General features: G+C 41.6%; 2 protein-coding genes and 2 long non-coding RNA genes across 20 annotated transcripts in view; 3 read left to right on the forward strand and 1 right to left on the reverse strand.

Annotated features, from left to right (window-relative positions):
• LOC124219389 (probable multidrug resistance-associated protein lethal(2)03659) overlaps positions 1–16,053 on the reverse strand; it is a 17,809-nt gene extending 1,756 nt beyond the window's left edge. Inside the window, exons 1-15 of one of the 4 annotated variants that reach the window (XM_046626879.2) lie at positions 15,866–16,053; positions 15,512–15,686; positions 7,880–8,001; positions 6,804–7,106; positions 4,087–4,520; positions 3,810–3,966; positions 3,515–3,717; positions 3,098–3,408; positions 2,818–3,032; positions 2,466–2,684; positions 2,123–2,297; positions 1,862–2,038; positions 1,346–1,784; positions 879–1,248; positions 90–786 (exon numbers count right to left, since the gene is read on the reverse strand). In XM_046626879.2, coding sequence (XP_046482835.1) covers positions 90–786; positions 879–1,248; positions 1,346–1,784; positions 1,862–2,038; positions 2,123–2,297; positions 2,466–2,684; positions 2,818–3,032; positions 3,098–3,408; positions 3,515–3,717; positions 3,810–3,966; positions 4,087–4,520; positions 6,804–7,106; positions 7,880–7,956 — 3,777 coding nt within the window. In that variant the 5' untranslated portion in view covers positions 7,957–8,001; positions 15,512–15,686; positions 15,866–16,053. Of the gene's footprint in view, positions 1–89; positions 787–878; positions 1,249–1,345; positions 1,785–1,861; positions 2,039–2,122; positions 2,298–2,465; positions 2,685–2,817; positions 3,033–3,097; positions 3,409–3,514; positions 3,718–3,809; positions 3,967–4,086; positions 4,521–6,803; positions 7,107–7,879; positions 8,002–11,323; positions 11,632–11,996; positions 12,146–15,511; positions 15,738–15,865 lie in introns of those variants that run through there. The other 3 variants (XM_069136108.1, XM_046626877.2, XM_046626878.2) reach the window with 3 other exon arrangements.
• LOC124219393 (uncharacterized) lies at positions 2,292–2,951 on the forward strand. Its single transcript, XR_006883374.2, has 2 exons — positions 2,292–2,641; positions 2,733–2,951. It is a non-coding gene; the product is annotated as an uncharacterized lncRNA (long non-coding RNA).
• LOC124219394 (uncharacterized) lies at positions 5,322–8,889 on the forward strand. The gene is made up of 3 exons (XR_006883375.2): positions 5,322–6,641; positions 6,741–7,164; positions 8,144–8,889. It is a non-coding gene; the product is annotated as an uncharacterized lncRNA (long non-coding RNA).
• The window catches only part of LOC124219388 (ATP-binding cassette sub-family C member 4), an 11,381-nt gene continuing 1,354 nt past the window's right edge, over positions 14,194–24,220 (forward strand). The window contains exons 1-17 of one of the 14 annotated variants that reach the window (XM_046626865.2): positions 14,194–14,464; positions 14,553–14,673; positions 16,705–16,890; positions 17,342–18,049; positions 18,366–18,476; positions 18,602–18,736; positions 18,846–19,050; positions 19,133–19,355; positions 19,429–20,076; positions 20,243–20,775; positions 20,866–21,159; positions 21,265–21,494; positions 21,640–22,178; positions 22,253–22,483; positions 22,640–22,977; positions 23,513–23,758; positions 23,866–24,168. In XM_046626865.2, the coding sequence (XP_046482821.1) occupies positions 17,976–18,049; positions 18,366–18,476; positions 18,602–18,736; positions 18,846–19,050; positions 19,133–19,355; positions 19,429–20,076; positions 20,243–20,775; positions 20,866–21,159; positions 21,265–21,494; positions 21,640–22,178; positions 22,253–22,483; positions 22,640–22,977; positions 23,513–23,758; positions 23,866–24,168 (4,110 nt within the window). In that variant the 5' untranslated portion in view covers positions 14,194–14,464; positions 14,553–14,673; positions 16,705–16,890; positions 17,342–17,975. Of the gene's footprint in view, positions 14,465–14,552; positions 14,674–16,116; positions 16,251–16,292; positions 16,315–16,343; positions 16,493–16,514; positions 16,617–16,704; positions 16,891–17,341; positions 18,050–18,365; positions 18,477–18,601; positions 18,737–18,845; positions 19,051–19,132; positions 19,356–19,428; positions 20,077–20,242; positions 20,776–20,865; positions 21,160–21,264; positions 21,495–21,639; positions 22,179–22,252; positions 22,484–22,639; positions 22,978–23,512; positions 23,759–23,865; positions 24,169–24,220 lie in introns of those variants that run through there. The other 13 variants (XM_046626866.2, XM_069136103.1, XM_046626867.2 and 10 more) reach the window with 13 other exon arrangements.

A 24,220-nucleotide genomic window follows, 5' to 3' on the forward strand; every position in this document is an offset into this window, starting at 1 on the left:
TGAAAAGAGAAGAAATTTTTCCACAATTATAAGTTTGTATTTTCGACCGTGGAGGATTAAGCATAAAAAAATGTAACCAATGTATTTACCACAACAAATCCAGCGTCCATGACCAAAACTTTGTTACTGTCCATTACCGTGTTCAGGCGATGAGCGATTGTGAGTACTGTACAATTGGCGAACTTGATGCGAATCGTCTTTTGGATAAGCTCGTCGGTACGAGGATCGACGTTGGCCGTCGCTTCATCGAGTATCAGTACGGGGTTGTTGCGAATGATTGCTCTCGCCAGGCACACCAATTGCCGCTGACCAACGCTGAGATTCGAGCCGCCCTCCGCGATATTGGATTCGAGACCCATCTCCTTGAGCTCGACTTCCTCGAGCGCTTGCCACAACGCGCTATCCGGATATTCGTCGAAGGGATCCAAGTTTCGCCTCAGAGACCCGGAGAAGAGGAACGGCTCTTGAGGGATGATGCTTATCTTCGATCGAAGGTCGTGCAGGCCGAGCTTACTGCTCTCAACGCTGTCTATTACTATGTCGCCGTCTATATAAGCCAATCGAAAGAGCGCCGAAACCAAGGAGGACTTTCCTGCGCCCGTCCTGCCCACGATACCGATTTTCTCCCGCGACAAGACGACGAAATCCAGGTCCTTCAGTACATCCGGCTCCTCAGGCCCATACCGCATCGAGAGCTTCTTGAACTCGACCTTCCCGTGGGCGGGCCACTTTGGGTCAGGCTTGTTTTCCGGTGTGCTCTCCAACGGCGGTTCCTGGTCGACGACGCTGAGTATAGGAGAGGAATTTAGCCAAATGATATACATATAATTAGAAATTTCATGGTTGTGAGACTAGTCCCAGCGTCGCGGTCGCCTCACCTGTACTCGCAGATACGCTCGACGGATGTCATCTGATTTTCGAGCTCGGCGCTCTGCCGCATGCCCCACTGGAACATTCCCGTGAGACCGATGCTCTGGGTAATGGCCAGGCCGACGCTACCGCCCGCCGAACCCTGCATATCTGGTAACACGAGGAAGCTGAAGACGACCAAAGCTATGTATATTACGCAGACGATATCCAGCCAGAAGCCGAAGGCACGAGCCGAGGCTATAAATATGAACCAGGCAGAGGAGTGGAGGTCCTGGTGGTGGTCGAACTCCGCCGTGAGTGTTTCGCCGGCTTGAAACGCCCGGATCGTCGTCAGTCCCTGGAGCGTCGCGTTTAGGTGAGCGAAGACCGGGGACCGAGCTTATCGTGTGGAGGGAAAAAAGAGGCCGATCAGTTTTTGCGACTACGGCGCGACGACAATTAGGCAATTAAATGATAATACGGCATTGATACTGACTGACACCCTCTAGTCGTTTCACACTGCGGCTCGTGGACATGTAGATTATGCGGAATAGGTAAAATATGAACCCAATAACGACGGTGGGTATCATCAGCCAAGGATTGGCTATTGCGACGACAACAATGACGCCGATCAGCCCCAATCCGATCTGCACACAGTCGATCATGGCCGTGGGCAGGAGTTCATCGACCGCTCCCATGTCTTTCGAGAAACGGTTCAGTATCCGACCGGATGAGTTCATATTGAAGAATCGCATCGTAGCACGACTTATGCCACGGAACATCCTATCGTGAAGGCGCTTCGAGGCCCGCATCGCCATACCGTAGAAAGAGAATGACCGAAGAAGAGTTAATACGACCGTCCCGACGACCAGAAAGGTGTATATGTATATGCAGATGTCGCGGCTCAGCCAGCTATCCCAGTCCATGAGCCCTGCCTGTGAAACAGAAAGTGAGCACATAAGCGAAAATTAATTTCAGTGCGCGTATTTTCATTCCGCGACATGAGACTCACATTTGCTTCTTCCAGGTTAACCCACGTGGAAAGGAAGTAGTCACCACCGCTCGCAAAAACCTGACTGACGGAGAAGAGGAATAGTATTGCCGATATGGCGCACCAGTTGCCAGCGGAATTGAGGTAGGCCGCATACACCTTCCCGTCAACTGTACCAGAACTGCGTACCTCTGCCTCCTGGAGGGGAAACACTGTTATTAGTCATCAGTCGATAGCCTGTACTTTCTAATTCTGACAATTAGGAACAACCGATGAACTTACCTCCAGGGGCGCCTCCTGCTCTATCATGTCCCCCATACCGATCGAATCTACCGAGGAGATGCTGGAGTGCCGCGAAATCAATCGACTCAGCGGTCGTTGTTCGGGTTTATTTTCCTCAGGCGACTCGAGTACCTGGCCGAAGTCCAATCCTAATTTTTGAAGCTCTTGGTATGTTCTGAAGGTAGAAACTTCCGATAAGGTGAATTAAAGTATAGATTTCAGATACCGCGCAAAACGCAGAAATCGATTATAGTATAATTTCTGGCTATTTCGAACCACCCTGTCAACTCGTGCATGTAGTATACAGTTACAGCTTTCTAATATAACTTTAGTTATACGTTACCCTTGTCCCCATATGGCTCCATCTTTCAACACAATTATCTGATCGACGTGTTTGAGATACTGCAGCTGGTGGGTGACGATAATGCGAGTTTTTTCTTTCAAGTATCCATCCACGCACTCGTCGAACATGTGCTTGCCGACGTGAGCGTCAACAGCACTCAACGGATCGTCCATCAGGTATATGTCTACGTTCGCGTAAACTGCTCTTGCCAGGTTTATTCTATGGGAACGAGTAAACAATAACTCATATGTATTTTTCTGTATACAGGAAAACCGCACCGCACCAGCGGCTTGATTGTTCTGTCGAAAAGTAACGGGGATCTAGTTTAGTCGAGAACTATAAGCCGTCTTACCGCGCGCGTTGACCACCGGATAAACTGACCCCCCTCTCGCCAACAACCGTTTTGTCGCCGTAGGGGAAGAGGGTAAAGTCCCGCTTGAGCTGGCACACCTTGACCACTTTGTCGTATCGTCGCGGATCCATTTTGCGCCCGAAAAGTATATTCTGTCTGACCGAACCACCGAAGAGCCAAGGCTCCTGACTGGCGTAGGCTACGCTGCCGTTAACCTAAAACGATCAGCGGATGTCAGACTTCGTTGGAGGGCATAAAGCTGAAATCGCTGTGAACCGACCTTGACGGTACCGGAAGAAAGTGGCAGTTCGCGCAAAATCGTGTGGAGGAGGCTAGTTTTGCCGGATCCCACTTGTCCGACGATGGCAACCAGCTGACCGGGCTTCACATTTATATTCAAATTGACAAGAGTATTTTCCGACGAGTTCTCCACCCACTTCGCTGATACGTTGTCTATTTTGATGGACCCCTGGCCATGCTCATCAGATTTGTCCGTGGATTGGGGATTCTTGACTACAACCGCCTCATCGTATCTCATGAAAGTCTGGAGACGTTTGACGGAAACCATGACTTCGGCGGTTTGCGTAACTCCTGCAATATGCAACGGTCGTTTAGTCTTTACTAAAACGGGGTACGTGAATATACATAGCATATGTTCCCATAGGTGTAACAAATACGCCTCTTGTCTCGCGCGTACCTTGAGGAAAATACACGGTCATAGTTTGCCGTAAGACATTGTAGTAGGCTGTCAGCATGAACACCTTTTCCGCAGTGATATTATTCTCCATTAAAATATAGGCGACTATGGTTATGAAGAGGCTTAGTCTCGTGTTGAAAATTATGAAGGACATCGTTATACCCCTGATGTACGACATGAGCCTTATTTCCTTTATCTCTCGTCTATTGCCGAGAAAAAAATGAATATATTGGATGTATTGGATGTATTCCTGAGAACCATATTTCCACATAACCAATTAATAAGAATCGCCTACTTTCTAGCCTTCTGGATTAAGTCCCCAAATGGTTTCTCCCATGTGTACATCTTTATCGCTTGAATTCCGGATATTATTTCGTTCGTGAGCCTTACTCTCTCATCAGTTTTTAGCGCCGTTCGCAACCTCAGGACGGATGATCGCTTTGCCAAATATCCTGTAAGCATAAATAGATATAGTAACATTACAATTTGTATAAAACGCTGTGCTTCGCAAATCACGCATCGCCCGCATTATGTTTGCGCGCATACAGTGTCTACACGACTTTTGCATATACCTTGGAGGGGTATGAACATGAGAAGCGTCGCCACGCCGATGATCGCGGATACTCCGACTTCGGCCCACATGAAGTAGCTGATGATGATCGTCTCTAGGGGTGCGATCCATATGTAGTTCAAGAATACGATCGCGACGTCAAATCTGTTTACATCGTTAGAAAGCAGATTCACAGCCTGACCAATTGTCGTCTCACCCAGGGCGGTTTTCGACAGTCTCAGCGCTTTCCTGTATATCAGGGTGCAACAAGCGACCCGGATTTTCATTCCCATGTGCAATATCGCCATCATATACGGATGAAGGATGAATATGTTCGCCCCCGAACAAATCACAACCCCTAAACCATAGAGGTAAGCTTCAAGCGTCGACACGTCGCTGCCGTCTGTCGTGCTGAAGTATCGCAGCAAGCGTCCGAGAAACAATGGCTGGAAAACCCTGTACGGTGCATGAGTAAGAATATATGAGGTATTCCACACCATTTCACCTAATCGGTGAAGGTCACCGACGCCGATCTTGGTGTCAATTTTTTTCTCAATTCGTCTATCGAAAAAAAAGAACACGTGTTCGGCCGTTTTTCGATTAGGCCACCTGTGTCGATTTTATGAATTTGCCGATTTTTCAACTTTTTCGAAACAGACTTTTTTCAACTGGTTCTATCTTCAAGAGCTTTCATTCTTTTCAAAAAATGATACAGGTATAAAATGTGTCAATAAGTCCGAGCTTTCTGAAAAAAATATTTGAAAATTTTTCCAACCACACAGTTCTAAAATTTTTACGAAAAAAAAAAAATCAAAATTATTTGAATTGCGACACCTTCGATTTTCCTGAAACTTTTTACTTGCATTCGACCAGTTACAATCAAGTTTTCCTCCAAAGGAAATTATGAATTTCCGATTCGTTCGGGAGTTACACCATCATAAGTGCCGAAAAATTGGAAATATTTTACGGAAATCAATCTTAACTTCGATCAGACAAGTTTTCATGTTATAAAAATACATGTTTGCTGAAAAAACAACTTTTCGGAATATCCCAAACAATATAAATAAAAACGAGATCACAATTTTTCTTTTCTATGCCAAATATATTTTCAGGTAGAAAATTTCTAAATATTGTATTTATATTTATATATATTATGAATAAATGTAAATTATATATATATATACAAAATTGTATTTATATTTAGAGAAAGAAGTAAGAAAAATTGTGATCTCGTTTTTATTTATATTGTTTGGGATATTCCGAAAAGTTGTTTGTTCAGCAAACATATATTTTTATAACATGAAAACTTGTCTGATCGAAGTTAAGATTGATTTCCGTAAAATATTTCCGATTTTTCGGCACTTATGATGGTGTAACTCCCGAACGAATCGGAAATCCATAATTTCCTTTGGAGAAAAACTTGATTGTAACTGGTCGAATGCAAGTAAAAAGTTTCAGGAAAATCGAAGGTGTCGCAATTCAAATAATTTTGATTTTCTTTTTTTTCCGTAAAAATTTTAGAATTGTGTGGTTGGAAAAATTTTCAAATATTTTTTTCAGAAAGCTCGGACTTATTGACACATTTTATACCTGTATCATTTTTTGAAAAGAATGAAAGCTCTTGAAGATAGAACCAGTTGAAAAAAGTCTGTTTCGAAGAAGTTGAAAAATCGGCAAATTCATAAAATCGACACAGGTGGCCTAATCGAAAAACGGCCGAACACGTGTTCTTTTTTTTCGATAGACGAATTGAGAAAAAAATTGACAACAAGATCGGCGTCGGTGACCTTCACCGATTAGGTGAAATGGTGTGTAATACCTCATATACACACTCTAGGTGTAAGATCAGATCGTACAAAATATGTCAAATAACTGTCAACTTTTATCACGTACGGTAGGTTATATTAAAAAATAATAATAATAATAAATCGATTTACTTGGTGACGATAAATGACACGCAGATATTATTATGAGCTGTGCAGGCAATTGGAAAATCTGTTAAGTCGTAGCACACGAAGGAGAAATTGCTTATTTCGGAGGTACTGGATTAGTGAATACCAATCATGATATAAAATGATATTGGGTTGTAACATTTGTTTCTTATGTCTCATATCATTGAAAGTCAGGCCTTGAAAATAAGCTCTGCTGCAAGTGGCTATCTTATTGTCTCGAGCCAAGGTGATAGTTACGATAAACCACGGTGTTTGAAATATCATTTATCACAGTTAGGCGTGCGTCAGGGTGGACGGTTTGAACACACAGGAACAAGTACTAGTGTCATAAACAAGCCCTACGAACCACGAAAGAAATCTATATCACAACCCAAGATTCTTGGTACGTATATAAAATTCGAGAAATGTATTATCAACCGAAAACGATATTTTAGGGGTAAAAGGGGTGGACTCCGCGCTCGGAGAACTTAACGATCTGGCTGTATGATCTCGGTCGTAAATGGACTCGATCCCAGTCGCATTCTGCAGGTTGGGTACTGGGGTCAAACGCCGACGGCTCAGTTCTTGGGCAAAGTGCCGGAGAACCAGGGCGAGGAATCTTGGTTGCTGCAACCTGCGTATATAGGTATATACCCGTGCTCATTATAATTACAATCAGCCAAATATCGGGTGCCGTTATGTACCACACGAATTGTATACATGTATTATTTTCGTACGAACCAAGGGTGCCATGCTCCGGCATCTAGATATTCTGTATGGAAACTTGGATGTACCAGATCATCCTTACCTCAGCGTTATCTCGAGGACGGCTAGGATGACGCCGTAGAACAGGGTCTCGGCGCCGAAGACCTTTATTAGCACCCGCAGTAGACTCGGATGCACCGGCTCATCTTCGTCTTCGTCTTCTTTCGGGCCCTTGGCCTTGCTCTTCTTCGAATCCCGCTTGGCGGTCAGTCTCTGAATCTCGTTCTCCCATGTCTTCGTTATCTTCTCCCCGAGGAGGCCACTCGTATGCTCCTTCAGCGGAGTGTATAGATCTTCGACCTCGAGGTCACGCTTATAGCCGAGCCAGAAGGTGCCCAGGATCCATCTGTGTTCAAATACAAGGAAAGAAATTTGAAAGAAAGGAAAAACATACACTGTCAGAGGTTTGTGCTGATTGTTTTAATAGTACACGTATAGGCCCTTTTTGGTGCATGTAGAGAAAAATAAAATAATTACGTTTCATATTTGATTTCACTTATATGAATTAATCAAAAGAACAATGACTGGCAAACAAAATGATTCAGTTTTATTTTTATCACACGTGCATGAGAAGTGGGACTTTGCGTAGCAGTTTAGCGGGATGAAAGTAGCCAATTTCATCTCAGTTTTGTAAAGATAGGTTCGCGAATGCGCAGTCCACAATTGCTTCGCTTTAATCCCTTGGTAGATTTTTTTACCACTTTTCCACCACTTTTTTTTCACTTGTTATAAAAACTATCGTGTGTGACTCAAGCCAAAAGTTGGCGATCGCACCTCGTGCGATTGCCGCCCTCGTTTCTTTCGGACGCAAACATCGCACTCGTCGCAATCGCTAACTTTCATCCCTTGTCACACAATATACTATCACTGCTCATCACGATTATCCGAATATTCCATTTTTTTTTTTATCCATTATCTCCCTTGGGAGTATAATAATGGATATTACCTCCCTAAGGAGGTAATGTAATGATGTTCACGCTCAACATAATAAATTTCCCATCCACTTTAGATGTAAGATAAAGGGCCTATTTTACGCCCGTATGGAAAAAAATATATTTGAAACTATAATTTTAATCATGCCCGAGAAGCAATATTACAAACATATATCTATTGACTTACGAAAAAGTAAGAGCGCTGAGACAGTTGGCCTTCGCCCGTGGATTCTTCACCTTTTCCTGCTGCTCTCTGCCGTCCATGACGTCTGTCAAAGTGTTGTATCCGCCGGGCTGATTGCTCAGCAACTGTGAAAACACACAAAAGAAAAAAAATTTCCAAAAACCCCCACTTGCCGTTCTACCAAAACTATAATTGAGACTGTATGGTCAATCCATTGCAAATACAGAAGCTGCAGAAGATAATTTCTGACGTTATCCCGTCGTATAGGTAGGTGAACAATATCTGACGCGGTATGATAAAGTGGGCACGTTTCTTTGGACGAATCGCTGTGGCACGACCGCCTCTTCGCCGTAAAAGAGACTAAGAGAGTTGAATAAATCCAGGTTCCGTCAACGATTATATATCCGATCGCGATGAGTAGGTGACGTGCGTTACCAGAGATAACAACATACATCGGTGTGACATGTGAATATACGCGCAGATAACAATTTCCATGTCACGAAATTATATAAGGTAAACTTACATACTTATGAGGAAGTTTTTCGTACAGAAAATGTAATTCGTTTAAAATGTAAAACTATTCTATAATTTCTGATCTACGAATAAAATTGTGCATGAAAGTGTATTATTTTACTATGTATATTGAGAGCCTCATAATATATACAATCGTAATCTCGCGATAATGATAAATAAATCGTCTATTAGTCAAACAGATGAAAAAAAGTTCACAAAAGATTCACAATTGCAGTTGGAAATAAAATCTGCTGTAAAATACTCGCCAAAATATTGTTAAAGTTACAATTTATAATACATGGATGTTAGGAAAATCAAAATTTGCTTTATGAAAGATATCAAATATCAAAGGATTTAAAGAGGACCTTGAAACGCAATATTGTGAAATAGTAAAACCTTATCTCTGTTCATTTATGTAGAGGCTATACTGAAAACTATTTAATCAACAACCAAGGATTACATCCAACACAATGCTTACCGCAAAAAGAAATATTTTCCAACATCACTTTATGATTAACGTGATACTTTGTGTTTCTTTGAAATAAAGAGTAAGTAAAGTAATTAAAATCAGTATTTTCGTCCTTGAAAAATCAGTAATAAGCCGAAATGCTTTTTCGCCTGTAACCAAGTTCATCTAAATTAGTATTTTATTCAAGCTATTGATGGTAAGAGGAAGTACTACTTTATTGTGCAAAAGATGTTGCAGAGTTATAAGATTTGTACGTAACAATCTGATAAGGCGAATTAGCAATGCTATCATTTTCGATGTGTAATTCTTACTAAGAGTTTATGAATTTTGTTATCTCGGTGCACACTGTTAATACTCGGACAATATTTATCACCCGCTAGTGGAATATGGTAAATATTAATTATATAATTTCTACTATCTGTGTGATTTACGGAAATTTCACCTACTCTGATCACATTTTTTTTTTTTTCCATCACTTATAAGTAATTCAAAATATTGAGATGATCTGCCGGCCTTGGCGAGAATGTTTTTTTGACTGTGTATACATCCGTTCAATTAATCTAACGAATTTGTGCTGTGTCACTGCGGGCTGGCTGTGACGTCATTCGTGTACAAGGTATACGATTTCCTCATCTGTATAGGAGTACGCGCGCTTTGTTTCCTTAGGAGAAACTGCTTCCATAATGCTGTACTAACTGTTATATCACATTTCGTTTTACACACAAATGTAGCGATCGACCGTGGTAGCCTTAAAACAAAAAGATAACGAGCAAACAACACGACTCGCGGTTCTCCGCGTTGATTACGGGCTCGACAGATATTACACACCCATAGACAATTCTAAATGTTTCAGTATTATGCGCAAGATGATGAAGAAAACGTGTGAAATGTCACACGCACGTTTCTGCTTTGCACGTTTTCTTTTCGCGCTAAATCCCGGCAAGAATCTAGCAGAAACGGCGAATTGTACAACGAATTTTACAACGCACATGATTTTTGAAAACATGAATTCAATCTTTATCACCATAAAGTATGCATGTACGTACATCGACAGAAATTTTGGGTAATACTGCGGTCTGGAATGCGAAAGAACAGTGAAGAACGCAAGTCTTATTAAACTACTATTCTGTCAGATTTGCGATCAGATTAATTTTTCCTTTTCCTGTTATCACATCGTTTCGTGCAACCTCGAATATATTTTTTGCTCTGTAAAAATTTGCGATAAGATAAAATACTTTTTATAATCATGAACAATTGATTTGGCGTGTGCTAGTTTCCCACAATTGCCAGGTGCAGATTCACACAAAACCTTTCTTTCGTGTGCGAAAATTTCTCCCTCAAACTGGGATGAAATTTGTAATTCTGATATAGATTTATGTGCAGTTTGCAATCGTTATCGAGATCTCGCAGTAAAGTCGGTGGCCGCAGTTTAAATAGAATCACAGTTTCAGCGGCGTCGTTCAACAATTAGAAGCGAGGTAATTTGATCAGTCAAGAAGAAAATATTCCCCATATTGTTAAATTATACGGAATAGTAGATGTATGTTGAATTCCCGAGTGAGCTCAACGAAATTTCAAAGTACACAGTATCTTGGCTTCGGCCATGATTTAGAGATGAGAAATACACAATAACAATGATTCGTCCATACATCCAGAATTATGCATCGCTTTATGCAGGGGTTTTGCAATCATGTTATTCGCATACTGGTGGTATATTGTAGAATTACATTCCGACAAGGACTTCTTTCAAATATCTATCATCGATCGTCGCCGTCAAGGTAATTACGCAACAGGATACATGGTAGGTATTTGATAACTCGAGTCGACCTATCAGATCTCGTCTGCGAGCAGCACAAACGACGCATGTTGAGTCCGCAGGAATTTGATTTTCGCACGGCAAGTCATTTGCCTGAACACCGCGACACCTTTGATCTTTCCGAAATTATATTACTGTGTTTACGTCCCGTTACGTTGTGAAAGCCTGCGTTTAGTGCACGGGCTGAGTAAAAATCACTCAAATATCACGAAGAATAAATGACTCGAAGTGGAAAAACATACCGAACAAGCTTTCGCGGCATAATTTTATATAACTCACTAGTAGTGCGTTGCGGCTTCGCCTGCGATTGGTTTAGAATATTTTTTGTGGCAAAACTATTACACACAGCCATATGCTCTCACGGATGCTTTCCTAGAACCCATCGAGACCTTGAAAAATCTTGAATTAGTCGATGTTCACATAAGTGTGTTACCCCGTTTCGAGGTATGGCTACGAATCCACGCGCGAAGTGTTGCTGTTATTCTACGTCGGAAATTGTAATAACTTTGACGTCCCTGAAATAATGTTCAGTAGATGCAAACGATATCTGTGACATTAACAATCGTCCGGCTTCGTCATATCCAAAGTCACGTTTTGCTTTTTGCTTAAAGTAGGTTAGGTCATTTGATTAGTAAGGCGGTGTACTCACTGTAATACAGTTGTAACAAAATCAGAAAAAGAAGACGACCCGAACCACCCAGTTAAGATATCTTCAAATTTAAGCTGGCCTGCATACCGGCACCTCACGAACAGTTTCTTGCTCCGAAAACCCCGGTGCACGCCCACTTGACGAAAGAATCTGAAGCCGATTGTAGGTTTGGCTTCGACCGTGATACTCTCTAAATCACCGGTAGAGACAGAAGCGCCAAGTCATCGTTGGCTCGCGGAAAAAAAATCCCCGCTTCGTAAACTAACAGCGATAAGAAAATGGATTGCCCTAGTTACGTGACAGTTGTTTTTTTTCTTTTTGCTTTGTCTGACCGCTGGTCGTCAGCGAATTAAACTCCCCTTGTGAGTTTCTGCCGTTTTCTAAATTATTTTTTTTTTTTTTTTTATCATCTTTTCACTCTTCTTTATCGATACATTCGATTGTGCGTATTCTATGACAAATCTCTCACAGATCGCGCTAAAAGCTAGTCTCTGCGCGCTAGCTGGCCTCGGATCGGGAGGCCGCAAATCGTTTGAAACAGATGTTTCGAGCGGGATCGCACACAAGTTAAACGACACTCGCGAGTAGCCGTCTGATTGTTTCCCGCCAACGAGCTATTCAGCCACAGTTAGTTATCTGATTGGCACCAATTGGGAAACCATTAAAAACTTACCCTTAAATTCAGCATTGTCACAAAAATTTTGTCCGCTGGTGAACAGAATGTAATTTGGACGTGACAAGGGTACCTGTCAGACCTAGAACTGGACGTTGTTTACACTTTTGGGTTGGACAGCTTCACTGAGGAATTGATGTAACGCACTAACAGTGAACATAAGATTCCTCGGTTATTTCTATTGTTATATAGACTGTGGAAAGCGGGTGAAGTGGGAAATTATCGGTCGGGGTCAGAAGTCGTGAACCGTGATTATCGTAGTATGTTTGTTGTTCACACATTAGCGCTCGCAGTGATTACACTAGAGAACACACGTTGGCTCAACATGTGGAGAAAATTGTTATTTTTGGCGTTCTTGGCGGCCTTGAGTTATCGTGGTAGAACTAATGAAAAGCGTTGTTTTGAGAGAAGCGCGTGTAAACATACCTACATACTACGCCCGAATTTCAGATGCACGGTTGTTTTCAATGTTCAATATCTCCATTAATTATTAATATTCATTTTATAAGTACCACAGATTTTCATCCATAAAAATGTGGCAAACAACTTAAAAATGTGAAAAAATGCGGACATTTTTTCAATTCTTCATAAACGCGAATGAAATTTTCACCCCATTTTCAGCTGTCAAAGCCTTCCTAATCCTCCTGAGCTCAATTCTGCTAATTTTTTAGTTGTTTTTGTGCCAAAATAGAACATTGTACTTATAGGATAAGTCGATACAAAAAAAAAATTTCTTTTGTGGTTTAAGCCTTCCTAGTTTTCTTAACATTATTTTATTCCCGAGTTGCTGCTGATTGGTTTAATATTTCATGTTTTACGGTCCGAGCATTTCATACGGTATATTTACGTTGACGGAAGATTCAATTATGCCGCCCAAAGCCGGGAGTAGAGTCTAGTGGCGCCTCAACGGTATAGATGCGCATTATTCGATAATGAGGCGGCGCATGATTGCCAGTAGCGTTGAGACAAATCCGACAAATCTAAATTAAATGTATAAATTGTTTTCACGTATATCCAACCATACCTATGGTTACAGCACACCGATAAAACAGTCAAGCAATGCTTTTTCTTCCGACTTAATTTACACACATTGAGAATTAAAACTAAAATCTTATTTTCATCAAAATGAATTACAGCTAATGTTCCTCAGGGATAGTTTATCTTTTTATTAGTGAAAGAATTTTTAAAATAGGTTTAGTAGCTCCAGAGATTACCCCTTACATACGCCAAACAATTTTACCCCTTTATACATTAGTATCGATAACATTAGTATACATAATATTGGTATAGATAAGACGCTGCGCATTGAAATCGGTAATGGACACGGTGTAAGATAGACGGTGGTGCAACTCGAGTTGGATGTATGATTATTTTACTAATGTAAAGTTTACGAGTTGAGTCCAAGTGTCAGATGCGCCGAAAAGCCACTGCCTGCGAAAATTTAAACCGTCTTTCGGAACACTTTGTATCCATGCAAAAGTTAACATCAACATACAATTCGTCAAGACCACTTTCTAAATAAATTATGATCTTTGAGAGAACCTAACAACGATATGGTGTTTCCGAATGCCGATACCCATGCTGACAGTCGGGACACAGCAGTATCTTCCCATTTTACTATACTGTAACAACGAGGCAATCGAGAATTGCACCAGACAAATAAACGGCTTCGTGAGCAGAAATGATATGACCAAACACCCACGAAATAAAGATACAGGAAAAATGCGTTTTCATGACCACTTATTCTTACACTGTGCCATCAAAGCATATGCGTGTGAAGCATTCAGCAAAACGACGCCATTATCGTTCCATTACTATTTACATTCTGGCTAGAGTCCCTATAAAACCAGGGACTCTAATTCTGACTTTTTTATATCATGACGAAATAAGATAAGGTATGTTTCTCCGACGGACGCATTTTCGTTCCGTTTAGCGCTGATCATATTTGACTGTAAGGCCAATGGAAGCCATCTTCATAATGTGCAACGCTATCAACGCTATACATACATCATGCGAAGATTTCCACACTTTAAAATGTGCGCCAAATGATCTCGAATGCGATTAGTTTAAAATCCAAGATGGCTGTCAATATGTGTGTGGGATGCGATTGCAGGGTCGCGCGGGTAGCGCAATTGGTTCTTAGAGATGGCTGTGCAAAAAACACATTGGACGTATGTATTTCGAAGTGTGTGATACAATTATAGCGTGTTTACCATGGCTCGTGTACATTTCATTCTCATAAAGGAATCTATATTATAAAATTAAATTTGACCACGCGTAAGAAGAATAAGTTTAAGGATCTTTCGCGACCTCGTCGCAATCGCTGGGGTCCATTGCCTGCGCCGTCGATCGGACGATAGTTCAGTTTCAGTGCGATCACAGTGTGATACTGCTCCGTGGTCAATCGACATCGAACCGTCGACCTCGTGGTTGTCTCGACACTCCGCGGCAAACTGATATACATGTAGGTATGTCAGATGTGTTTCGTGTGTATGTATATATATATATATATATATATATATAACTGTAACAGTATACATATATTATATTATACAGTGAATAGCCCGTGGTTAGGATCGACGAGCCGGCAACCGCAGAGCGTGGGAGCGTTATAGATAGTTACATCACAGTCGTGCATTCCAGTGCTAACTCTCTCACTTATCCTCTGTACACTTAGGTATGTTGGAATAGACCCATTGCTTATCGCTATGTCGGATTCGAGCTCCTTGATAAACCCCGCTCTTTGTCAAAGTAGATGTTACCGTCTTAACGTGGAAGTATGAATGTGCACATCCATGACACGTATTTCAATGCGTAAGAATACATGTTGCGGATTGCAGGTGCCGCGTGAACGAGATCTGAGCTTTACAGATCTCTCCTTATCGCCGAAGTTCTATCCTGCAATATAATTAACAGTTGATCTTGACGAGTACCTTTCAACACGACATGTTTGCCTCGGTATCAATATACCTGTTCGTGTTTGTGCGTCCGTTTACGATAATTAGCGTAAAAAATTAATGTACGTACGTACGTGTGATATATTGAATTTACTTAATTTCGTTACTGTACGCTTATCGTGGACAGATAAAGTTGTCGTCGGAATTTTACCCGTTATCGTCGCGTACGAATTACGACTACATTACATTTACGATTACATTTATGGAGGTAAAGCAAATTGTAATGGATGTATACCTATTGTTATCGTAGTAACTCGCTCAGCCATGCTCTCGCGTCGACAATTTACGTGACACTTAACGCGGGCACGCGTTAAAGTAGTTGAGTAGTGGTCGCGACTCGATTAAATTACGTATATTGAATTGCAACTCTCGCGTTCGTATATAATCGTACTGTACACGCGGTTCTCAGTTGGTACTGATGTCGACACGTGCACATCTGCACCGTGTATAGTTACATACACGAACTTCGACTTTCCTAAACGATCGCATGCAACAATTATTTAAACATAGACCGCTATATCGTGTACTTTTCTGTCAGATTCATTTATTTTTACATACTTTTTCCACTACATCAGGCGACACTCGCAGACAACCGTCGGAAATCGTGATGTTACTGCGATGCGCGAAATGCGAAGCCTCTCCAGTACCACGCGTCGCGTGCCGAGTGGAAATTTTACAATCCTGATATGCCTTGTCATTCTAGGTTAAATTGTTTGACGACGAATTCGGGAAGCTGGAATCGGTATAAAGATGTATAAATACACAAAACAAAGCACAATGTCTATAAGCCCCCAAATCTTCATAGCCCCCTCTTTCCCCCTTATACCCGTATTGCAGCGTATTAATTCTTATATCATGCTACGTATTATCGTAAATTGGGGGCGTAATTATCGCGTCACGCTTCAGCCTCACCGTCATCAGAAGCTCGAAATATGTATAAGTATAGTTTTCTGAGGGTCAAACGAATTATCTGTCCGATCGAGGAAATTATTTGAAAGATTATTTGACGGAGTTTGAGTATGCGTAGAAAGATTATGGCGCTCGTTTTTTTTTCCGTCTAATTCAGCTCATTCCGTAAACACTGAAATGTGGCTAGAGTAACCTTGTCGAATTCTACCTGCAGATACACTACCATACATGACGTTTTAAAGCAGGTAGTAATGACTTGCAGTTCTTTCGTGATTGGCGAATGACAACACTGGCGGGTAATTGTTCCGTAACGACGGTCGGCACAGTTTCTCAAACTGTACTTCATCCTTACTAACAGTACAATAGTTACTAAATGGCACGAGTGAACGTATGTATTACGTATGTGTGCGCATAAATATAGTCGCGTGTATGTGGAATTTTGGCCTTGACAGGTTAGGTTAAACAGAGATTCAGTTAATGTATCTCTCTCCTCGTTTTCGGATCGTTTCGCGTGTGCCAACAGTTATTTATCAGCGCTAATGCACGCTAGCCGATATATTGAACGACAGTGACTACTCTGCTTCAGAATTAGTCTGGTCGCTTTGCCTCTACAATATTTCGTTATCGACCGTATGTCCTGATACATTCTTGAATTCAATTACTCCCCGTGTCCGCGTACTTTGCTCGTTTGAACGATGCCTCCACATCTGCAAACAATGGTCAAACGAGTGGCCTTGGCAGCTGAGAGCTATCGGTTCAGTCTTGACTAGTTTTTGATTAATTAACTCTGGTGAGTGGCGATCATTGAAGGGTTAATCAAGTGTCCTTGTTTCATATTTTAGTTACTTTCTGCCTACATCCACCGAAAGGCATCGTAAGTCGTTGTGGATTTAAGGAAGAATATTCTGCCAACGGGAAAACTTGTAGGTCACATTGTATCTCGAGACGAATTAAAAGACAAACGAGGAATGACTTGAAATTGTTTTACCACTGTCTGAGGAGATCGATATATTTCAATTGGAAAGCTGGTTGGTATTATTGCTTTGTTAACAAGCTTTGATTAAGTATTATTGTAATGTTGATTCTTCACCCAAGTTGGAACATTGTACAAAGAATCTAGTAACTCGCTTCACATATCAATTATCAAAGACACGATTGGGACCCTTCTGTTTAGTTGAGCTTATCCAGTTCGCCTTTGTGTAGTAGCAATTACTCAAAATGAATGCAAGTCATCTTTGCTTGAACAATGTACCTGCCGCGTACTTTTTGTCGCATACCCGGTCGTTTAAAACCTGCTTACTCATCTCGGCGAATCCGGGTAATACTTGAAACTATTTTTCTCAGCCTGGCACAAGCATGGTACATCTAATTTTATTTAGATAACATTGTGTGTGCTTGTAAATTTTTCATTGCTCGCGGAAATTGCATCTTTTTGCTTTGCTCGGATTTTGAATAAAATTATTTATTATTTTGCTACAGAATTTCTACGCCTTCAAGACTTTTTCCAATAAATCTAAGGCACTCTAGCAAACACCAGATTTCAATGAACAAAAGAAGCACTTCTGTGATTGCCGAGAATCTGAGCAAACAAGTAATGAAACGTTTGAGATAACACTCGTTGTTATAAATATACTTGTCGTCACACTGATTCTATTAGAGCTCTGAAACTTCCAGGAACAACAATCGTGATAGTCAAGCTGAGAAACTTCAAATAAATTTTGTTTTCAAACTTATTATTTAAACAATACAGTTGATGTAAAGTAAAGCAGTTGTATAAATTCTGTAAACTTTGGGTGCTTGACGGAAATAGTTATCAACGAGCTGAAGAAGCATCCTTGTTTACTGAGACGTAACAAAGTGGTTCAATAAGTTTCATGCAATAACTATAAAGTGTTTCATTTTTTATAATGAAGCTTAATCAATGAACATACGATAAATGAACAATCTGATAATAGAGATCAATATAGTTGAAATTAAGTTTCTTTTGTGCGACAATAATTTTACTGGTAAATTATTTTTGTCCCATTATCCACGCATGTATAATATCTTCGACGTGTTATACTTGTGGTAATTTGTCTACACAAACACTGAATGGGAATGCTACAGTTGAGATATGGATGCAAGTAAAACAAGGAGCACACCTAATCCTCGAAAAAAGGCGAATATTGTTTCTGTACTAACATGGTGGTGAGTTATATCTGATTTTTTCAATTTCTTTACACCTGAAACAAACCCAATATTGAATCCATGCTGATCAGTCACAGCTGTAAGATTGTTCTGTTAGCCGTTTTAATAGCCACGTGTAGTTCTTGTTTGTATATAGCTTTCATGTAATATCCTAGAGGTGTGCAGAATTGGGCAATAGAATTTCGAGACACACTTGAGTTAGGAATCATTTTTTTTGTTAGCTGTGGAAGTTTCGTCAGCTTTTCATTAGGAATCTTCAAATTGTGGGTAAACTCTGTCTGAATTTTTTTCTCTTTTTTTATCCTCTATACTCTAGGTGGACGATAGAATTGTTCAAGAAAGGGTACAGAAAGATTTTGATTGCCGATGACTTACACGATCCTCTATCAGAGGATAGGTCAACGGCTTTGGGCGACAGACTAGAGAAGTAAGTGTGTCAATCCTTTCACAGATGGTTAGTACTGAGAGTCACAGACTGTTTACTTGTGCAGTTTAAATTGGAAGATTTCACATTTCGTTTTTACTAATAAATTGTCTGCCCCATTTTCTCAGGCAATGGAACTACGAATTGGAGACTGCCAGGAAATGGGGGCGGCAGCCAAGCCTTCTCAAAACGATTTTCCTGACTTTTCGCTGGGAGTATTTTTTGCTCGGTTTGATGCAAGTTTTGAACGAATTTGTCATACGGTGAGGAGTTGAAGAACAAATTACCTGCTCATTGTTTGTCTGGATACCAGATACCTATGGCAGCCACAAGTTCTTATCTGTATTGAAATATGACTTCTCTTGTCAACAGACTGGGCACACCAATATTGCTGGGAGGTTTGCTCAGCTACTTTAAGAAAGACTCGAATGTCATGCTTGAAGAAGCGCTCTACTATGCAGGCGGTATTGCTTTAGCATCGGCGGTCAACGTCATCACTTTGAATCAAGCCATATTTGGTGCTTTTCACATTGGTGGCAGAATCAGAGTAGCTGTATGCTCTCTTGTGTACCGAAAGGTAGGTTATTTTCTCATGTAATTGAAAGGTGGTGAACGCATTGACAAATCACCAGTAAATATAACCCAGAATTTTGTTCCAGGCATTGAATCTCAGCATGACAGCCCTTGGAGAAACAGCACCTGGCAAAGTCGTAAATTTGGTCGCCAATGACGTCAACCGATTCGATGTAGTTTCTGTTTTCTTGCATTATTTGTGGTCCGCCCCTATCTCTACACTGATAATTACCTACTTTTTGTACAACAAAGCTGGATGGGCAGGGATCATTGGTATAGCTGCGGTTTTCATCGTTGTTCCTTTACAATGTGAGTTGAAGCGCTTATTTTTTTCATTCCCATCCCAAAATGATGCCCATGCCTAATTGATGATTGTTACCAGCATACTTGGGAAAACTCTCTTCAAAATACAGGCTTCAAACAGCGCTGAAAACGGACGAAAGAGTTCAGCTGATGGATGAGATCGTATCTGGGGTTCAGGTGATAAAAATGTATGCCTGGGAAAAGCCGTTTTGCGCATTAATAGAATTGGCCAGAAAGCTTGAATTGCGAGTTGTCACCAAAACTTCATATCTTCGTGGAATCTACATGTCGTTCAATCTTTTCACCACGAGAATGGCATTGTGGGGCACCATGATTGCAATGGTCTTTTTTGACCAAGAGCTAACCGCAGACACAATTTTCGTTATTTCCGCTTATTTCAACATCTTGGCCCAGACAATGTCCAGCATGTTTGTCCGAGGTGTCGCTGAGACAGCCGAATGTATGGTAGCCGTGCGACGACTTCAGTACTTCCTCATGTATGACGAGTTTCAAAAAGTTATCGGGCACACCAAATATTCTTCTGAAAATAATATCATTCGTGGATCTATGCAGAGCGTTAATCAGGCTCCAAAATCCGATCTTCCGTACATTGACGATGAATTGACCGATAAAAGTGCAGTTCCTGACGATTATTCTAGAGAAAAAGCAAACGGAGTGGCAATACTTGCCAGCGACGTGCTGAAGGATACCGTCGATCTTGTCAATGGTTAGTGATTGTTTACCATGCAAGTATATTGTTTTAAATGTTGATAGTTTTATTAACAAAACATGTACCTTGCCAACTCACATCCGCATTTGTATTCGTGTTTGTTTTTATTTCATACCTATGCAAGATGGGTTCTGAACTCTACATGTCAGGTTTGATTGCACAGAAAAATCTAAAAGCGTGATGGACAACAAGATAGCATTGAACAAGGAGCAGTGGGCAATAAAGTTGACCAACGTTACCGCAAAGTGGGAACCCTATAGTCCTGAGAACACGTTGGACAGCGTCAACCTGCAGTTTGACAAAGGGAAACTGTACGCTGTGATCGGAATGGTGGGAGCTGGGAAAAGTTCGCTACTATCAGTGTTACTGGGTGAGTTACCTCTCTCAGAGACCAAGGAGTTCAGTGACGTCATAGTGAAAGGTAGCCTGAGCTACGCAGGGCAAGATGCCTGGGTATTTGGTGCTACCGTTCGTCAAAATATCATCTTTGGTCAGCCGTACGAACGTCAGCGTTATCACAGAGTGACAAAAGCCTGCGCCCTTCTCAGCGATTTCGAACAGTTTTCTCAGGGTGATTTAACCATCGTCGGAGACCGTGGTAGTTCTCTTTCGGGCGGGCAACGCGCAAGAATCAACTTGGCCAGAGCAGTCTACAGGCAGGCTGATATTTACCTCCTCGACGATCCACTGAGCGCGGTATACCCACTGCTTCCATTAATATTCGTGTGCTTTTATGTCGAATCAAATTTGACGATTTATTTTATCCTTATTAATTCCGAATTTCAGGTAGACGCGCACGTGGGTAAGCATCTTTTCGAGGAGTGTATTCAACGCTACCTCGCAGGTAAGACAAGGATACTTGTAACGCACCAGCTGCAGTACTTACAGGGGGTTGATGCTATCATCTTGTTGAATCAGGGAAGAGCAGAAATATTTTCTAACTATCACGAATTATTGGCATCATATCCCGACTACGAAGCACTTGTCGGTACCATGGGTGAGGGGGATGGAACTGCCAGCGAACGAGGCTTACCTAGTGAAAAGGGTATGCGTCGTCAGTATTCTAGCACGAGTCATCGAGTAAGTTCAATTATTTCTCGTTTGGTTGGAAAAATATAAAAATTAAGCAGTAATAGAGGTTCATGTCCTAGACTCAACTTAAGCTCGTTGATCCTAAAAATTTAGAGTCAAACACCTGATGCCAGCGGCAGCATTGACACAGATATGGAAGATGAGGAGGAAGACAGCGAAGGCCTAGATACGGTAGAGGGGACCTCTCGTGGCACCATTCAAGGCTCCGTTTTTCTTAAATACTTTCAAGCTGGTGGTAGTTTGTTCATCGCCTTCATTGTCGCGGTGCTGTTTATCGCCGCTCAAGTTGCAGCCAGTCTTAATGACAAGTTCGTTTCCTACTGGTGAGTCATAAATTTGCCACCATGATTGGTTCCTAATAATTTCTTTAATCCGCTTGGCAATTTGGTAATGTATGCAGTTGTGCACAAAAATAATTTCCAGATAGAAAGTTACCAAGTATGTCTGTACATGGTCATTTTTCTATAGGGTCGATAAGGAAGAATCTCGTAGAATGATTTCACTCTCTTCTCATGAAAGCCTCGACATAAACGATACCGGCGAAGGAACAAACACTACGAATTTACTTCAGCTGTCTAGAGACACGCAGATCTTGTTATCGACGGAAACGTATATGTACATATATACGGGGATATTGGTTGCCTTGTTTGTAGCCGCAATCGGCAGGTCTATGCTTTTCTACAAGTTGTGCATGTGGAGCAGTCAATCTCTCCATGATCGAATGTTTGGGAGCTTGATAAGAACGAGTATGCGGTTCTTTGACACAAATCCCAGTGGCCGGATCCTGAATCGCTTCTCAAAGGATATGGGAGCTATAGACGAGTTACTGCCCAAAGCACTTCTGGATGCTGGTCAGGTCATAATGTTGATGATTGGTTCGCTGATTGTTGCTTCTACCGTTAACGCCATGTTCCTTATTCCGGTGGTTATCATGGGTGCTATTTTCGCCTGGATACGCAAGATCTACTTAAGAACCAGTAAAAACGTGAAACGACTGGAAGGAATCAGTAAGTAATCAATCGTCGGACCTGAGTTTGCTCGCAGTTTTATCCCACAATGCTTACACTCTTGTTATTTTCAGCACGATCCCCAGTATTCACTCATCTGAATGCAACCCTTAATGGCCTAAATACAATCAGGGCTTACGGGGCGCAGGACATACTTAAATACGAGTTTGACAAACATCAAGATCTGCACACCTCATCGTGGTATATGTTCATCACAACCAGCACGGCTTTCGGCTTCTCACTCGATTTCTTCTGCCTGATTTTCATAACTCTGGTTACATTCAGCTTCATACTTATCAAAGGCAGTGCGTATTCCTTATGTTAAATGTGTTATTACAGGCTAGTGATCAACCAGGAAGAGTCAGTGAACTTTAGTCAAGCAAAATTGCCGCCACCCTGTTATATAAACATTGAGGGCTAGAAAAGAAACAGGCTTAAAAACTTGTTCATCTTGCTTGCAGATTTTTCGGGGAGTCAGGTCGGTTTGGCGATAACACAGGCAATGGCGCTAACCGGAGTCATTCAGTGGGGAATGCGTCAGAGTGCAGAAGTGGCCAATCAGCTGATGTCTGTTGAGAGGGTAATTGAATACACTCAGCTGGCACCAGAGCCCAATCTGAGGGACAAGGGTATCACCAAAAAACGTAAAGCGAAATCAATGTCCCAGCCGCCACCCCCGCCACCCCAGGATTGGCCGAGTTACGGTTGCATTCGACTCATCGATGTATATATGCGATACGTTGAGGACGAGGCCCCAGTGCTCAAAGGATTGAATCTCGTTATTCGCCCTGGTGAAAAGGTTAGCACACACTTGTCGAACTCATAATTAATGTAATTCAGTTGATCCATGACATCACTGAAATATACTCTACTTACAACGCACGCCGCGTATGCTTTATCCTAAAGTGGAGCGGGCCAAGAGAGATAGCAACTGTTAGGGTTCAGATAGTGATGTTGCCTTTTTTTAATTCGCTGCACGCGCATTAAAATACAGGAAATTTAAGAAGTAAGTTAAATATTCAAGATTCATCAAATATATACGTATGAGATGCACCACAATCTTTAAAGGAATAATTCAGTCGGACAACAACTAATACTTGCATTCCATATTATCTGTAACGCATTGCTACGCATGAGTTTGATCTAAGGTGCTTTTCATTCAATGGATATGAGACAAAGATTTATATTTGCGGGTGGTTGTAGATTGCGAGTGGAGATAACTCAAGGTCACGCTAAAGCTGCATGCTCAAAATGGGCTTTTTTGCGGTCCGGTTAGGGTATATTTTAGTGCTACACATTGACAATTTTTCGAAATCCATCTCACATTCTTATAGGTCGGTATAGTCGGGCGAACTGGAGCGGGCAAGTCCTCGTTGATTTCAGCATTATTCCGCTTGGCAAAGATCGAAGGATCCATGCAAATTGACGACATAGACACAGGGTCCATCTGCCTAGAGGATTTGCGTGCACGGATATCCATCATTCCTCAGGATCCAGTTTTGTTTTCAGGAACACTGCGGCGGAATCTTGATCCATTTGAAGAGTTTCCGGATCGACTATTGTGGGAGGCTTTAGACGAGGTTCGTTAACTTCATTTTTGCGTTTTTTCATAGTTCTTTATATTCGAAATCTTGGTCTACGCCGACATCCTGAAAATGTTTCATTCCCTTCGCACATAAACATACAGGTGGAGCTCAAGGATGCTATAACGACTGGTGCTAACGGACTTGACTCCCGGGTTTTGAAGGGAGGCAGCAACTACAGCGTCGGTCAGCGGCAACTGGTCTGCCTGGCTAGGGCAATACTGCGGAACAATCGAATACTTATGCTAGACGAGGCCACTGCCAATGTCGATCCTCACACCGACGCCCTCATCCAGCGTACCATAAGAACCAAGTTCGCGTCTTGCACGGTACTCACTGTCGCTCATCGCTTAAACACCATCATGGATAGCGACAAGGTCCTTCTAATGGACCGTGGCCGAATGGCGGTGAGCTTTTGTGAAATTATCCTTGTTCTGATAAAACAAGGACCATCTCCCT

The sequence above is a fragment of the Neodiprion pinetum genome, chromosome 5 (assembly GCF_021155775.2).
Source record: "Neodiprion pinetum isolate iyNeoPine1 chromosome 5, iyNeoPine1.2, whole genome shotgun sequence".
NCBI classification, from domain to species: Eukaryota; Metazoa; Arthropoda; class Insecta; order Hymenoptera; family Diprionidae; genus Neodiprion; species Neodiprion pinetum.